This window comes from Carassius gibelio, chromosome B10 (assembly GCF_023724105.1).
Source record: "Carassius gibelio isolate Cgi1373 ecotype wild population from Czech Republic chromosome B10, carGib1.2-hapl.c, whole genome shotgun sequence".
NCBI classification, from domain to species: domain Eukaryota; kingdom Metazoa; phylum Chordata; class Actinopteri; order Cypriniformes; family Cyprinidae; genus Carassius; species Carassius gibelio.
In genome coordinates, this window is record NC_068405.1 from 11753665 (window position 1) to 11771874 (window position 18210).

Here is an 18210-nt window from a genome sequence, read left to right on the forward strand (position 1 = left end):
GAGGAGGTTTCCATGGCAACCAGCCGTACTCAAAATGGAAGAACGAGCAAGGTGTGGAAGGGGAGAGGAATGGAGAGGTAGAAACATCACAGAAAAAAAGACCGGAGGCCTGAAAGGACCAGAAATAGCACAAAAAGTAGCACATATGCATCTAACACATGAATGAATATTAGATCAAGTATTTGTCTTTAAATGCACACATTTATCTGGCTGCACTGATATAGCAATACAATATGTAATGCTGCTCTGTATTGTTGCTGCTGTTATTATTATTATTATTATTATTATTATTATTATTATTAACATTTTACTAAAATATGAGAACAGATCAGGATTTTTAGACAGTATGAGGATCTAGTGGAGTTATGGGGGTTTAGTCTTAAGCTCTTTTTATTACTTTTCACAGGTTAATTTATTGTAAAACCTATCAACAAACTCTAAAACAAAACAAAATATGCTTGTTGAGCATAAAGTAAAATCATCAACTAAAATATATCACAATCTTGACTGAATATCAAGACAGCATATATATGTAAGGGTCAGTGACAACATCAATCACCCCCACCCCCCGAAATCAATTAAACAAATCTAATTTGTATATACAATGACTTGGAAACATCAATAATTATTTTTAATTTCTGGAATAAAATTAATTTGGCATAAGATTGATATAACTATCCCGAGAAACAAAGAAAAGAAACGTTAATAGTTGGAAAATGTTAGCAGAACTGAAGTCATCTGGAGCATCCATCAATTAGAAAGATTCAGGAACTAAAAAGGTATTATTATTTACTTTTATTTTTAGAGACATTAAATCGAAAGTTCTTAAAAATGGTATGATTTTTTTAGAACCATGTGAAAAAAAATCACACGAAAGTATAATCATTTATTAAAAAATACATTTAAAAATGCACTTCAAACTCATAGACACATTCTGTTATAAACATGTTTTTAATTTCTAGAATAAAATATATTTTGAATAAAGTCAGTATCAATGTGATAAATATCCTGTTATCATACTAAAAAGAGCTTTATTAAATGAATTCTTAAAAAGAAAACCAAAACTTTTTTGGCATAATCTTTTATTTTATTTCTAAGGGGAATTTTTTTGTTGTTTTTTTTTTATTCTTTTTTTATTTTTTTATTTTAAGAAAACCGCTTCGCTGCTCATTAACAGTTGAAAAACACTTGCAGAATCAAAGTGTTGATGCATCAATCAAAGGTGCAGCCAACAAATGAAATTATGAAGAAGAAAAAATATGTTAGTTCTTATTTCTGAGTCATAAAATGAAAAGTTATTAAAATAATTTTAGGCTACTATTTCTAAACGTATATGAAAACAACATTACTACAAAAAGTACATTTTTCAAGCACTTAGCACATTTTAAAACATTTTTTTCTTTTTAAATGTGGACACTTTTGTCACTGACCTTTACAACAAAGAGAGAAATGCAATGAAAGTCAGTTTTAGACTGTTGCTTCCATCTCCACTCTGCTGATCTTCTCTTTAGTCTCATGAGGACAAAAACTAGTCTGCTCAGTTGACCTGCTCTGACATGAAACTTAACACACAGACACACACATGCACTGATATTGCTGCCACAATGAAAGCCACAGGGAGATGGAGTGAGGTGTGACTAACACATGAACACATGAGTTACTCTCTCAGTAGAGATCTGACCACTCTGAAAGTAAATGCTACCACTCTAAACCACAATTTCTGACCTTCTCAGACAAATGTGATCTGTCAAGCCCAAGGGGTGGCACTCAGTGCTTCTGTGTATGTGTGCATGTAAAAACTCCCTCATTGACTCCTTTCTGTACCATCTGTGTACCATTACTGTTCTGTATGGACGGAGAGGTATATTTTTAGGATGTTCAAGATTATACATAATAGATCAGTAGACACATTAAAAAAGAGCAGATTGCATATTAATGGCAGGATTTGATGTGCCTAAATTTAGACATGTGACTGAAACTGAGCAGGAGAAGGATTCCTAATTTAGTCTAGTTGCTCCACATACACAGAGATGCACAATTCACCCGTGCAGATTCATTTAAGCCGAGGAAAGAATAACATAATGGATAATCCCTGCTAGGTTTTGCATTTATTGAAATAAGTCATAGTAAACGTACAGATCAAAAACAGAATTTCATTTCAGGGCCATGGTGAGATCTAAATAAAACACAGAAATGAAAGTAGGTCATAGAGTTAACTGGTGTGGCAAAGAGGTAGGGAAAGTAGTACATAAGTCTCTCGTTCCAGACCCAGCTCTCTTTCCCTGTTGGGGTAGTACACTTTCAAACATGAACATTGTATGAAAGTGCACTCCAGAGTGATCCAGTGTCCCTCTCTGTTTGTATAACTTGTAGGTTTAGATCAGCGTTAAATAAAGAAATCCAACGTGCTTATATTATATTATATTATATTATATTATATTATATTATATTATATTATATTATATTATATTATATTATATTATATTATATTATATTATATTATATTATAAAACACATGTGCAAAGTAATCAAGTGTTTGATTTTTTTTTACTTTTAAATGCAGAGACTCTTGTTATGTTGTGTAACCTTCAAGTTAAAAGGAGTAACATTCAATAATTCATTCATTCATGCATTTATTTATTTATTTATGTAATAAATTATTAATAATAAATATATTATTCATAAACAGTTTTTGGAGAGTCACACCATATTTCATTTTACAACCGCAATTAACCCTGCCAAACTTTTTCATTTCAAGACTTTCATTCTTTAATAAGAATTTTTGTTTTGTTATAATATCAGGAAAAGTTGCATCACTCTGACATTTCTGTCTCTCCAAACATATCAAAAATTAATTCTACTACTAGAAATTTAGGCCTTTTTTGGGGGGGGGGTTTAAACCTGTTCTTTGATCCATTAGGCAACTCAATATCTTGTTTTTTTTTTTTTTATGAGGAAAGTAATGATGACACATTCTAATCATTGTAATTTTTCTCACTCAGATGGGGAGGGAGAGGGACAGCTGTCCCCTCCTGTTGGAGCTGGAGTCAACAGTAACAGCTGGAGCTTCCGCTACGGTGCAGGCCCTGGGTACGGTCCTCCACAAGTCCTGAAGCCGGGAGAGATCCCCCCTGAAGCCTTCATTATTCCCGGCTCTCCTGCCATCATCTCCATTCGGCAGGACCCAGGTGCCGTTGATGATAAGGGCGAGTTCATCACCTTCGGAAAGAAAGAGGAGTCTAAGAAGAAGAAAAAGAAGAAGAAGGAAAAGAAGGACAAGAAGGATAAAGGAAAAGATGATGGCGAGGAGTAACAAAGAACGTCCCACTACAGTATTACAGCTATCAGCTTATGTTTGTAGCAAATGCTGACAGAAAGAGAAAACCAAAAATACTGAAAATGTAAAGAGAGAAGTTCCTTCTACATACATTATTTACCAACTCCAGTTAAATAAAGAAGATCAATTACAAATTAACCCTGTGAACCAGTGACTCTGATTGGCTATTTTTCTAGTTCTAGCTGAAATTAATCAGCGATGTCCAAGAAAGAACTCTAGTCTGCAAAATGCAAACCAAGCCGAGTCACACCTTGTAAATTACATTTTCAACCACAATGAGGGAAGTACCTCTCCTCTTTTAAAAGGATCAAATTAATCCAGTTAAACTGGATATGAACTCATGCCATAACAAGAGTTTTCTCTAACTCCATCCCTGCCTTCCTCCCTCAACGTCACAAGGGGAAGAAACAACCACCCCTGGCTCTGTCTCACTCCTTGATCTGCTGGAAACAGAACTTTGTAAAAGAAAAAAAGACCACTTTATCAGAAAGACCAGTATCTGATTTCTAGAGCAGATAAATGCCCACAGAGCTGGGAATGTAGCAGCGAAATCACTTGCTTTGCACTCACAAAAACGTCCTAGAACAGGCCACAGAGAGCTCTAACGCTTCTGTCCTGCTCCCAAAGTATTGCTGACATCTCAAAATGATGCTTTACTTAGTATATTTTCTAAGAGCAAGTAAATCTAATCTTATGCACACAAATGATTTGTATAAATACAAATCACAAATTGATGTGCATTTGTGCTCTCTAATGCATAACACACTATCAACAGGCTGTCCACATGCTGTCCACCTAAAATCACCACAGGACTGAAGCATTACAGCCTCTCAATAGTCTGTAAAATAGTATAATGAATGCTTGTGGCTTCATTTCAAAACACACCCACTTCCTTTGCTGCTGTTTTGAATGTTTGATAGATGTCATCCCACTTCCTGACAGCTTTATGTCTTAGTCCAGCTACATGCCCTTAGCTATTGCTTGTAACTTTTGCATTTCCAATGTTGCCAACCTCCCTTTATCTGATGTGCATTGCTGGCCTCATGTCAGTACTGCCCCCTGGTGGCTCGTATTGTACAATGTGACGAAAGAGCAGAAGATCAAGTTAATATTATTCACTTCTTCTGCTGGAAATCATAAGCACAGGTACTGGCCCGTACATGCATACACACACACTCAAGACACACCAGTGATATGCTCTCACAGCAGTTGAACCACCATGGACTATGCAGCCATGATTATGGGCATGTTTAACTAACTACAGCATATGGTGCTTTCTAGGGCAAAAATAGAAGTTGAGTGGAGATTAGACTGAGAAGACCACAGTGGTGGGCAGTACAGAGTTTTTCTACTGTATATATCAATAATGAGATATAGCTTCATGACAGTTCCATAGTTGTTGATTAAAATTGTGTAAATAATGGGAATGTTTTCTTAACATTCAGACATCATGCTTAAATTTTCTGTTTTTAAGAGGGAGCACATCTCTCCTTTCTTTCCCTTCTAAGTCTGTAGAGATACTGTTCAGTAAAGGAGAGATGTTCGTGCTGCTATGAGACACACACAAAACATAATCACAAAAAGATAATCACAAAATACACACACACGCAGACACAAACACTCACTCTCTCTCACTTGAGTTTCTTTCAGGTGTGGTTCAGTGCTGTCAGATCACCAAGTGACTGTATTGCATGTTAAACGCAATTAAAACAGAAATTATATATAGATATAAAAGAACAGATATGTTTTTCATAATTATAATTTTTTTCTCATTTATGATCAAACTGGAGATGTGTATCATCTCTGCTGAAGTATGTAGACATTAATCAAATTATTCATACACAAACATATACTGATTACATACATGCATAGAGCATAAAAAGAAGACACTGAAAAGATGTCGGCTCTGTGGTGATCAATATTAACATTTTAGCTATATGTAATGCTGTAGTGTTTTGATCTAAATTGCTTTTCTTTTTTTTTTTTTTACAACCTTATGATTTTTGCAACTTGAAAGGATCAATCCTTCGTTTTGTGCTAGGCTTTGAAATCAATGACACTGTAATGTGAGCCAGTTCATACTTCCCTATGATATAAACCTCTCCCTTCAAAAAAAAAAAAAAAAAAAAATATATAATGATAATAAAAAAAAAGAAAAAGAAAAAAAAAAACTAAAAAATGATAAAACAGGAAATAAAAAGGTCTATGTATTCTGCTTGTGTGTAGTAATTCTATATCAATTCATACAGTGCCTAAGTGGCACTATGCTTTTGACTTTGACAGTGCAAATCTGTTGGATGATTTGTTTTTGTTTGTTTTTTTTGTTTTTTTTGTACACCTGCTCATCAGTGTAATGGTGTTTATTATTTTATATTACTTCATGAAATCTGGTAATGTGTTTTGTTTATAAATCACAAATAAAGTTTTCTTTCATAAGTATTGGAGATTTATATGTGGTTTATATTATGCCTGTCTATATTGTTAGCAAACAGCATTGGTTTAAATAATAGTCTATATTAAATATTTGTTCATCTTTTGCACTAAAAATAACATTACACCACATGCATTTTATCTTTAACATCGGATGTGCTAACCTAACACTTTTTACCAGCTGGATATTTGTCATTAAACTGGTTCACAGCTTACAGTGGCAGGCTATGTGGTAACTTGAATAAGCTTTCTATTGCAAGATTTTTTAGTGACTATTCAAATAACTGGACCTGAAAGTTTCACCTTCACAAATAATACATCTTCTGAAACAAACCGATGCTATTGTTCTCCAAGGAATGAAATACAAGGATTAAATTAAGTTCCCGTGCTTGGGGTAATTATTTGAAGTAAGGCAAAATGCAAGTTTGAACAACTGAACTTTGAATGTATAATAATGTATGCATTGAAACTGCCTCTTTCGGATCTTTTCTCCAACATTCTGACGGATTACTAAATAGAAAAAGAAAACACATAGAATACAAAAATATAAGCTAGTGTTAGTTTATATTTCTGTTTCTATTTTAGGCTTAGTCAGTCTAGCATTGGCTAAACTGTCACTTTCTCTCTCTTGACTATATATATATATATATATATATATATAGATAGATAGATAGATAGATAGATAGATAGATAGATAGATATAGATATAGATATAAGAATATAAAATAAAACATTTTCTCAGTATGCTGAATACCTTTCCAACTCGAATTTTAGCTGTATCTGAAGTATCTATTTCAGCTGCTTTGTTTCGCGACTGTACGGAGTGCGCTGTCCATGGTGCTGAAAACATGCGCCAGTTTGTGGCGTGTGTAGCTGACATGATCTACACCTATAAATAAATAATAATAATAATAATAATAATAATTAACAAAGTACTCTTTATCCATATAAATACTTACAAACGTTTGGAATTAAAACAAAGACCATAATGTCATATTAATATGCCTACTGTTGGTTTTTGTGGTTTATCCGCAGTGTGAACAAAAGCCCAAGTTAATATTTAGTGTTTTAGGGTTTTGTATTAATCAGGTCTTCTTTTTAGAAAATAATACTATTTCAGAGTTATATGTGACATACCAGGTAAGAATAAAATCGTGGATTTAAACCTCCATTACTAAATAAATAAATAAACAAATAAATAAATAAATAAATAAATAGTGGCATCTGCTCACCATGACAAAAACCTCACAGACCAAACCTAAACTCAATTCAACCACAGAGCGTCGCTGTTGACTAGCACTGCTGTTTTAGGGCATAAGCACACACCCATTGGTGCGGGTATATTTCTGTTATGTTAACATTTGTGCGGACGACGACGACATAAGTCGGTTGTTTGTGAAGAGCTTTTCAAAACAACGCTTTACTTTATTATACCATAATATGGCGAAAATGTCTAAACTGCGTTTTGCCAAATGGCGATTATGGATAGCATCGCTTCTTTTTTGCATTGCTGCTGCTGATGTTCGTTATTCTGTGCCGGAGGAAACAAAGACAAAATATGTTATTGGAAGTCTAAGTAAGGACCTCAATTTGGATTCCGATCGCTTGACGTTTCGCAAAGCCCGTTTGGATTACCAAGGGGATAAAAGATATTGTGAAGTAGACGTGGGTTCTGGAAATCTTTTTGTTACAGAAAGGATCGACCGAGAGATGCTGTGTGGAACGACCTCCCCCTGCCTCATGCACTTTGAATTTATTCTTGAGAATCCTTTAGAGCTTCATAACGTTGTTTTGGAGGTCCAGGATATCAATGACAACCCCCCTGCTTTCCCCAAAGATTCAATTAAGCTAGAGATAAGCGAAGCAGCACCTATCGGAAGTAAATTACAAATAGCTCGTGCACGCGATTTGGATGTTGGAATAAATTCAGTCCAGACCTATATTCTTAGTCTAAACAAATACTTTGTTCTTGATTCAAAATCAAATAAAGACAGGTATGTGGACATAGTTTTGAAAAACAGTCTGGATAGAGAGACAAGAGGAGAGCATTCCTTAATATTGTCTGCGGTGGATGGGGGAAATCCTCCTAAATCTGGAACTGTTGTTATCGAAGTGTTCGTGATAGATGTGAATGATAATGCACCAGTATTTTCGCAGCCTTTGTACAAAACTCGTTTATCCGAAAATGCAGCACTCGGAACGTCTGTCATTACAATTGCTGCGATCGATGTGGATGAGGGCGCAAATGGACAAATAACATATTATATCAATCACCTATCTGACAACACAAAAGAATTGTTTAAAATTGACGAAAATTATGGAGAAATATCCGTAATTGGACAGATGGACCACGAAAAGTCCTCATTGTACGAGATGGAAGTGCAGGCGGAGGACGGTGGAGGTCAGACAGGCCACTGTAAAGTTGTCATTGAAATAGATGACATAAATGACAACGCGCCTGTTATATCAGTAAAGTCTCCGAATAGCCAAATCCCAGAAAATATCCCACCCGGTTCAGAGGTCGCTGTAATAAATGTAAAGGACCAAGATTCCGGTGAAAACAGCCGCGTTAGTTGTTCCATTTCTTCAAGTCAGCCATTTCAACTTCAGCCGTACATCAAGTCTTATTTTATTATCACTACAACTCGTTCGCTTGATCGGGAGCAAATCGAAAATTATAATGTAACAATAACAGCAACGGATGGAGGTACACCATCCTTATTCTCGAATCTAACTCTGAACATACAAGTTTCCGACATCAACGACAACTCCCCTATATTTGAGTTACAGACATATGCGGTTTATATAAGTGAAAATAATAAACCAGGTACTTCTGTTTGTTCTGTCAGTGCAAATGACCCAGACTGGAGACAGAACGGGACTGTACTGTACTCTCTGGCTCCCAGTGAAGTCAATGGGGTCCCAGTGTCCTCCTTTCTATCTATTAATGGAGATACAGGGGTGATTCATGCTGTAAGATCATTTGACTATGAGCAGTTCAGAAACTTCACTGTCAAAGTTGTTGCCAGAGACAATGGATCTCCACCGCTCAGCAGTAACGTGACTGTGAAAGTCTTCATAACAGATGAGAATGATAACTCTCCACAGATATTATACCCTGTCCCCGATGGAAAATCTTTAATGACTGAAATGATCCCTAAAGTGTCTCTCTCTGGCACTCTGGTGTCCAAGGTGATCGCTGTAGATGCTGACTCTGGACAGAATGCATGGCTGTCCTATCAGATTGTCAAATCTACTGATCCTGGACTTTTCTCCATTGGTCTCCACAGTGGAGAGATCAAAACACAACGAGACATTTCTGAATCTGACAATATGAAGCAGAACCTTGTTATTTCAGTGAAGGATAATGGACAGACCTCTCTGTCCACCACCTGTGCTGTAAATTTACTAATTTCTGACAACCTTTCTGAAGTTCCTGAACTTAAAGATATGACTTATGAGGAAAACAACTCTGAACTGACATCATATTTGATCATTGCATTAGTTTCTGTGTCCACCTTCTTCCTGACGTTCATCATTCTGATCGTGGCAGTGAAGTTTTGTCACAGGAGAAAGCCCAGACTGTTGTTTGATGGAGCAGTTGCTGTTCCTAGTGCCTATCTCCCTCCCAACTATGCAGAGGTGGATGGAGCAGGAACTCTCCGCAGCTCTTACAATTATGACGCGTATCTAACCACAGGCTCGCGCACCAGTGACTTTAAGTTTGTGAGTTCGTATAATGAAAACACGCTTCCTGCTGGTGGGACTCTGAAAAAGGAGCGCACTATTCAATTTGGAACCAATATGATAACACTTGATGTTGCACAAAATGAAGATGAGGTAAGAGAGGTTTAACTTCGATTATTTTTACTTTGATTATGTGTTCACTATGGATTTTGAATAGTATTAGTATTGAGTAAGCGGTTCTTGATTAAACATTTGTGGTGGGGTATTATTTTATGATAACCTCACACTTTATTGTTGTGCATTATATTTATATTATCCCTTTAGTATTTCTTATTCAGCTCAGAACAAGTTTACTACTGATATAATGGAAACTGTTTAGTGGACCCGATTACTGGTTCATCAAATGTGTATATTTCTGCACGGCATTTAGACTTTTTGGTGGTGTGATCGACGAAAATGTTGCCTTCATCAAATTTGAAAAATGCAACGTTCTACTCTTGAGGCATGGATTTATCTTATCTTTTCCTTAGTGTATTTAGATTATGAGCACTGCAGGTCCACGTTTTTTTATTTTTTATTTATTTATTTTTTTTATTTAAGAAACGTATTGAAAAATATGTCTAATAAAACAGTGTATTTGATCTTTGCCAGAGTTAACAGCTTCATGACATTTTGATACAAGCTTTCTCATTATTATTATTTATTTATTTTTTTTCACTCTGAGGTGAAAACATACTAAGGAACTACGTTTATTTGAACTGGTGAAAAAAAAAAAAGGAATCGGAAGGCAAAGGCCAGAACTTCAGTTTGCATTATGTTCATGATTCAGACATGATACTGCAGATGGAGGAAAATACGCTGAACTCGTGTTGGAAAAGGAGTTGGATCGTGAGCAGCAGAGAGAGATAGATATGATACTCACAGCCACTGATGGTGGTGGTTGACCGCAGAGGTCTGGCACTGCTGTCATACACATCACTGTCTGTTCTAATGTCTGTAAGGTCACCGGTTTCAGGACCAGAAGACTGGACAGCGACAGAGCTGTCTTTTAAAGTTTATTTTTGATTGCGTGACAATTTTCAGTTCCTTCCCAATATAAATATAGCTACACGTTTATGCAAACTATTTTTTTTTTTTACAATAATACGCCTTTTCAAATATGACACGTAACTTAGTTTAATCACTGAAGTCCTTTCATTAAATATTTGAGTGTTGCAATTAACAGATAATACTCACAGTGTCGCTATTCACTAAGTCTGCAAAGTAATGCGTCTCTCCTCCCATTTGTAATGTATGCAACAAGAGATCTGTCTGTTAGAATAAACGCCGAACAAAATGGAGTAACAGTCCGTCGACACAGATATAATTATTATAGCATATTTCTAAGATCTGTTTGCAATTGAGAAGGCGCAAAATCTAATCTTCAAAAATGGAACACAGGCTATTTTCAATTCCTTTTTTTACGCATTTCGTTGCTCTCGTTCTCTTTGCTCTCAGAACCGTCTGTGATGATCTGAGCTACAATATTCCGGAAGAAACGAAGCTCCAGTATGTAATTGGAAATATAGCCATGGATTTGAAACAATTGTCTGCTCGTAAGACTCGGATAGAAACGGAGGACAGCAGCAAACGGTACTGTGATGTTAATCTGAATACTGGTGATTTAATCGTTGCAGAGACAATAGACCGAGAGGAGCTTTGTGGATCTCGAATGTCCTGCATTCTGAGTTATGAGCTCGTCCTGGAAAACCCTCTTGAAGTGCACCGTATAATTCTACAAATTCAGGATATAAATGACAATGCACCACGATTTCCAAACGAACGTATTAGTTTTGAAATTACAGAATCAGCAGACAAAGGCCAGAAATTCCGCTTGGATGAGGCACATGACAAGGATATAGGAAAAAATGGTATTAAAGGTTATGCACTTGCGAAAAATAAACATTTTGTATTGGATATTCACGATAGTGTAGATGGAGGAAAATACGCTGAACTAGTGTTGGAAAAGGAGTTGGATCGTGAGCAGCAGAAGGAGATAGATATGATACTCACAGCTACTGATGGTGGTTCACCACAGAGATCTGGAACTGCTGTCATACACATCACTGTTCTCGATGCTAATGATAATGTGCCAGTGTTTAGTGAGTCTGTTTATAAAGTCACTGTGGCTGAAAATACACCTTCAGGAACAGAGATAATCAAAGTGAGCGCCACTGATGCTGATGAAGGTCCAAACGGCGAAGTGACCTATGAATTCAGCAGAATATCAGACAAAGCTGTAAAATTGTTTTCAATTGATAAAAAAACGGGACAAATTATGGTGGTTGGAGAAATCGATTATGAAAGTGAAAAAAATTATGAAATGATAATTCAGTCCAAAGATGCCTCTGGACTGGCATCAACTGCTAAAATTATAATAGATATAACTGATGTTAATGATAATTCACCAAGAATCATCCTTAAATCTTTGAATAATCCGGTACCTGAAAACTCTGAGCCAGGAACCGAGGTGGGAATCATTAATGTTCAAGACAAAGATTCAGGAGAAAATCGGCAGATTCGTTGCTCCGTTCAGCAAAATGTTCCTTTCAAACTGAACCCATCTGTTAAAAACTATTTCTCTCTGATTACTACAAAAGCTCTAGACAGAGAGAAAGAATCTGATTATAATATTACCATCACAGCCACAGATGGGGGATCTCCACCACTATCCACCTCCATGATAATTAATTTATTTGTCTCAGATGTGAATGACAATCCTCCTGTGTTTGAACAGCAGTCCTACAGCACTTACATAAGTGAAAATAACAAACCAGGAACTTCTGTTTGTTCTGTCAGTGCAAATGACCCAGACTGGAGACAGAACGGGACTGTACTGTACTCTCTGGCTCCCAGTGAAGTCAATGGGGTCCCAGTGTCCTCCTTTCTATCTATTAATGGAGATACAGGGGTGATTCATGCTGTAAGATCATTTGACTATGAGCAGTTCAGAAACTTCACTGTCAAAGTTGTTGCCAGAGACAATGGATCTCCACCGCTCAGCAGTAACGTGACTGTGAAAGTCTTCATAACAGATGAGAATGATAACTCTCCACAGATATTATACCCTGTCCCTGATGGAAAGTCTTTAATGACTGAAATGATCCCTAAAGTGTCTCTCTCAGGCTCTCTGGTGTCCAAGGTGATCGCTGTAGATGCTGACTCTGGACAGAATGCATGGCTGTCCTATCAGATTGTCAAATCTACTGATCCTGGACTTTTCTCCATTGGTCTCCACAGTGGAGAGATCAAAACACAACGAGACATTTCTGAATCTGACAAGCTGATGAAGCAGAACCTTGTTATTTCAGTGAAGGATAACGGACAGCCCTCTCTGTCCACCACCTGTGCTGTAAATTTACTAATTTCTGACAACCTTTCTGAAGTTCCTGAACTTAAAGATATGACTTATGAGGAAAACAACTCTGAACTGACATCGTATTTGATCATTGCATTAGTTTCTGTGTCCACCTTCTTCCTGACGTTCATCATTCTGATCGTGGCAGTGAAGTTTTGTCACAGGAGAAAGCCCAGACTGTTGTTTGATGGAGCAGTTGCTATTCCCAGTGCCTATCTTCCTCCCAACTATGCAGAGGTGGATGGAGCAGGAACTCTCCGCAGCTCTTACAATTATGACGCGTATCTAACCACAGGCTCGCGCACCAGTGACTTTAAGTTTGTGAGTTCGTATAATGAAAACACGCTTCCTGCTGGTGGGACTCTGAAAAAGGAGCACAATTTTCAATTTGGCTCGAACATGATAACAATTGACTTTACAGGAAATGAAGACGAGGTAAGAGAAGTTTAACTCCTCTTGTCTATTGAACTATTGTATTTCTAGATTCTAGTGTCTCCGTTGATACACATAATAATAATATTAATATTAATATTAATATTAATATTAATATTAATATTAATATTAATATTAATAATAATATCAACAACTTCTTTCAAAAGCGATTTTTTTATGCTGAGCTGCGCTTTACAAGAACTTCACAGTTCATTACAAATTTCTGTATTTTATTGCTATCAGCTCTCTTAATTTCCTGCATTTCATTCAAGACATCTATAAATTACTATCGCCAAATCTATACAGGAAACTATTTAAATAGACCAGCTTGAGTCTTTAGCTAGCTTTTAGTGCGATGATTACGTAAATTTTGTGCCAAAAACGCTATTGGTATCAGATATGACGGCATATTACATTGCAGTGATGAATTTTGGAAAAGATACAAATATTTTTTTTTTTTAGGTTGATATTAGCTAACGGTGCAAACCACATTATTAAAACCTGGAAGTAGTTAATACAAATAATTTTCTTTTTATTCTAAAACCTTCGGCTAATCTGTCCGTGAAGTCATTCGGTTTCAGAACCACAGGTCTGGACAGCACCAGCACTGACTGCTGCTGTAGCTCTGAAAACGGGACCTATGACACTTACTTCCCAATGTAATTTCTTCTAAAGAAAGTAATCGTTTCAAAATAGAAAAAAAGAAGTTTGAACTACCTCACACTTGAACGGAATCGATGTCTTTAGTGTATTCATTAAATGGACAACATTATGTAGTACGCGTTTTTTATCTCATAAATGTGCGTTATCCCTGCCTTCCTGCACAGCCTTAACAGTATTTAAACTTTGCCTTCGTCAATTGTTATTAAACATACGAAAGTCTACTTTTGATTAATTTCTCTGCCGGTTTTTTTTTTTTTTTTTTTTTATGTTTATAAAGGAAATTGCGGTCTTCAAAAATGTTTAGAAAAGATAATGTGGCTCTGGCTATGTTGTGTATTTGAGCTCTGTTAGTTTTAGCATGTTCTTGCAATTTTCTGTTACTGTTTTATCCTAAAGACAAACTTAGCTTTTTGTGTGTGTGTGTGTGTGTGTAAGTTTTAACATAGATGGCCTTAAAGTGTTAGAACAATTATCACTTTGAGGTCGATAGTACAGTGTACAATGTTAAAACTTGGTTTAAGCGCTGAATAGGATGATACGCATTCATTTCTTTTAGAGCGGATTTACTATTTTATTCAACATGCATTTAAAGTAACGTTATTTTCTCGTTGAATGTGTCTGAGGTCATCCAAGTTTCAGAACCACAAGCATGGACAGCACCAGGACTGTCTGTTCTTCTTAACCTCTGAATGTATGACAATTTTCAATTCCTTTCCTATATTTATGTTTATGAAATTTATATTTTAAAATAATTCACGTTAACAAACATCAAATTTCACTTGGTTAATCCCTGCTGTTTTTTCAACAAATAAATGTCAGATGCAATGACCCCTAAATACTCAGAGTGTCGCTATTCACTAAGACTGCTGCGTCTCTCCTCCCACACGTAATATATTTGTGAGATCTGTCTGTTAGAATAAACGAAGCATAACATGGAGTAAACGTCCGTCGATCCTGTGAGAGTTATTTGAATATCATCGTCAAAGGATTGTTTGTTAATCAGTTGCAACATCCGGTCTTCAGAAATGGAACACAAATTGTTTGCAGTTCATTTCTTTGCGTTTTTCGTGGCTTTTCTCCTGTTTCCCCTGAAAGCCGTCTGTTCAGATCTGAGCTACAGCTTTCCGGAAGAAACGAAGCGCCAGTATGTTATTGGAAATATAGCCAAGGATCTCGGGATGGACGTGAAACAATTGTCTGCTCGTAAGTCTCGGATAGACACGGAGGACAGCAGCAAACGGTACTGTGATGTTAATCTGAATACTGGTGATTTAATCGTGGCAGAGACAATAGACCGAGAGGAGCTTTGTGGATCTCGAATGTCCTGCATTCTGAGTTATGAGCTCGTCCTGGAAAACCCTCTTGAAGTGCACCGTATAATTCTGCAAATTCAGGATATAAATGACAATGCACCACGATTTCCAAATGACCGTTTTAATTTCGAAATCAGAGAATCAGCATATAAAGGTCAGCGACTACGTTTGCATGAGGCACATGATTCAGATATTGGGTACAATGCAGTCAATAGCTATTCACTGGAGAGAAACGACCATTTTGTTTTGCATGTTCATGATACTGCAGATGGAGGAAAATACGCTGAACTAGTGTTGGAAAAGGAGTTGGATCGTGAGCAGCAGAAGGAGATAGATATGATACTCACAGCCACTGATGGTGGTTCACCACAGAGATCTGGAACTGCTGTCATACACATCACTGTTCTCGATGCTAATGATAATGTGCCAGTGTTTAGTGAGTCTGTTTATAAAGTCACTGTGGCTGAAAATACACCTTCAGGAACAGAGATAATCAAAGTGAGCGCCACTGATGCTGATGAAGGTCCAAACGGCGAAGTGACCTATGAATTCAGCAGAATGTCAGATAAAACTGCTAAATTGTTTTTTATTAATAAGGCAACAGGACAAATTGTGGTGATCGGAGAAATTGATTATGAAAGTGAAAGAAAATATGAAATAGGAATTCATGCTCAAGATGCCTCTGGATTAGCATCAACAGCAAAAGTTATTATAGATATAACTGATGTTAATGATAATCCACCTAGAATCATCCTTAAATCTTTGAATAATCCAGTACCTGAAAACTCTGAGCCAGGAACCGAGGTGGGAATCATTAATGTTCAAGACAAAGACTCAGGAGAAAATCGGCAGATTCGTTGCTCTGTTCAGCAAAATGTTCCTTTCAAACTGAACCCATCTGTTAAAAACTATTTCTCTCTAGTAACTACAAAAGCTCTAGACAGAGAGAACGAATCTGATTATAATATTACCATCACAGCCACAGATGGGGGATCTCCACCACTATCCACCTCCATGATAATTAATTTATTTGTCTCAGATGTGAATGACAATCCTCCTGTGTTTGAACAGCAGTCCTACAGCACTTATATAAGTGAAAATAACAAACCAGGAACTTCTGTTTGTTCTGTCAGTGCAAATGACCCAGACTGGAGACAGAACGGTACTGTACTGTACTCTCTGGCTCCCAGTGAAGTTAATGGGGTCCCAGTGTCCACATTTCTATCTATTAATGGAGATACAGGGGTGATTCATGCTGTAAGATCATTTGACTATGAGCAGTTCAGAAACTTCACTGTCAAAGTTGTTGCCAGAGACAATGGATCTCCACCGCTCAGCAGTAACGTGACTGTGAAAGTCTTCATAACAGATGAGAATGATAACTCTCCACAGATATTATACCCTGTCCCTGATGGAAAGTCTTTAATGACTGAAATGATCCCTAAAGTGTCTCTCTCAGGCTCTCTGGTGTCCAAGGTGATCGCTGTAGATGCTGACTCTGGACAGAATGCATGGCTGTCCTATCAGATTGTCAAATCTACTGATCCTGGACTTTTTTCCATTGGTCTCCACAGTGGAGAGATCAAAACACAACGAGACATTTCTGAATCTGACAATATGAAGCAGAACCTTGTTATTTCAGTGAAGGATAACGGACAGCCCTCTCTGTCCACCACCTGTGCTGTAAATTTACTAATTTCTGACAACCTTTCTGAAGTCCCTGAACTTAAAGATATGACTTATGAGGACAACAGCGCTAAATTAACTTCTTACTTGATCATTGCATTAGTTTCTGTGTCCACCTTCTTCCTGACGTTCATCATTCTGATCGTGGCAGTGAAGTTTTGTCACAGGAGAAAGCCCAGACTGTTGTTTGATGGAGCAGTCGCTGTTCCCAGTGCCTATCTCCCTCCCAACTATGCAGAGGTGGATGGAGCAGGAACTCTCCGCAGCTCTTACAATTATGACGCGTATCTAACCACAGGCTCGCGCACCAGTGACTTTAAGTTTGTGAGTTCGTATAATGAAAACACTCTTCCTGCTGGTGGGACTCTGAAAAAGGAGCGCAGTTTTCATTTTGGTTCGAGCATGATAACACTTGACGTTACAGGAAATGAAGATGAGGTGAGAAAGCTTTGACTCTGCACTCTCTTAAGTTACCGTTTCCGTATAGAATGTTTTATTTAATTTATAGCCATTATTATCAATAATGTCAGCTACTTGCTTTAGCGGAACTTGTTTAAAGTGTTTGGGTGGTTGTTCATACTCTTACACTTCATCATCATCATCATCATTTTATTATTTTATTGTATTTTTATAGTTCCTGATTTTCATGTTTAGTGAGTAATGGGAGTTAATATTGGAGCAACTTCCATTACACTGTAATCATTCAGCGAAAATTTCGCTCTATGAACGCAATAATAAGCATTTTCAAAAACTGGATACAATGAGGTGACGTGCATTAACAAATTGCTTTCGATATACCATGAATGACCCCCAAAGTTCTATAATTTGTGCTACAATATCAGGCTCGTGTTACATATCGCTGTATGCACAGTATAATAAAATGTACTTTCCCTTGAAGGGGTCATATGATGCGATTAAATTTTTTCCTTACTCTCTGGAGTGTTAAACTCTTGGTTCATAAAGAAGGTCTGTAAAGTTGCAAAAACTAAAGTCTCAAATCCAAAGAGATATTCTTTATAAAAGTTAAGAGTCAAAAACGCCCTCATAAAATGCCATGCTCTAACACACCCCCACATGTCCAGTCACTATGTGGGATGATTTGCATAACCTCGCCCAAATGTTCACGCAAAGAAAGAAGGTGACTTTTATTCTTATATTCTTCTTTTGTGGAGACGCTGTGTGTTTTGTTGCAAAAGGGAAACTACTTTGTTTGGCCATCCAAAAGAGAATACAACTAGAAATCAGTGTTTAATTTGTATCTAAAA

The 18210-nt window shown here is 36.8% G+C and overlaps 3 protein-coding genes across 16 annotated transcripts in view; all 3 read left to right on the plus strand.

The window, feature by feature from the left end:
* The window catches only part of LOC127966758 (protocadherin alpha-C2), a 60804-nt gene extending 55028 nt beyond the window's left edge, over positions 1 to 5776 (plus strand). For all 14 annotated transcript variants that reach the window (XM_052567975.1, XM_052567978.1, XM_052567979.1 and 11 more), the window contains one exon: positions 3003 to 5776. In XM_052567975.1, coding sequence (XP_052423935.1) covers positions 3003 to 3313 — 311 coding nt within the window. In that variant the 3' untranslated portion in view covers positions 3314 to 5776. The remainder of the gene's footprint in view (positions 1 to 3002) is intronic.
* A 4980-nt stretch (positions 5777 to 10756) lies between these two features.
* LOC127966098 (protocadherin beta-7-like) lies at positions 10757 to 13301 on the plus strand. The gene has a single exon (XM_052566941.1). The coding sequence runs from the start codon at positions 10884 to 10886 to the stop codon at positions 13299 to 13301; it is 2418 nt and encodes an 805-aa protein (XP_052422901.1). The 5' UTR covers positions 10757 to 10883.
* A 1588-nt stretch (positions 13302 to 14889) lies between these two features.
* LOC127966764 (protocadherin beta-7-like) lies at positions 14890 to 17447 on the plus strand. The gene has a single exon (XM_052567991.1). The coding sequence runs from the start codon at positions 14972 to 14974 to the stop codon at positions 17396 to 17398; it is 2427 nt and encodes an 808-aa protein (XP_052423951.1). The 5' UTR covers positions 14890 to 14971; the 3' UTR covers positions 17399 to 17447.
* The last annotated feature ends 763 nt before the right edge of the window (positions 17448 to 18210 follow it).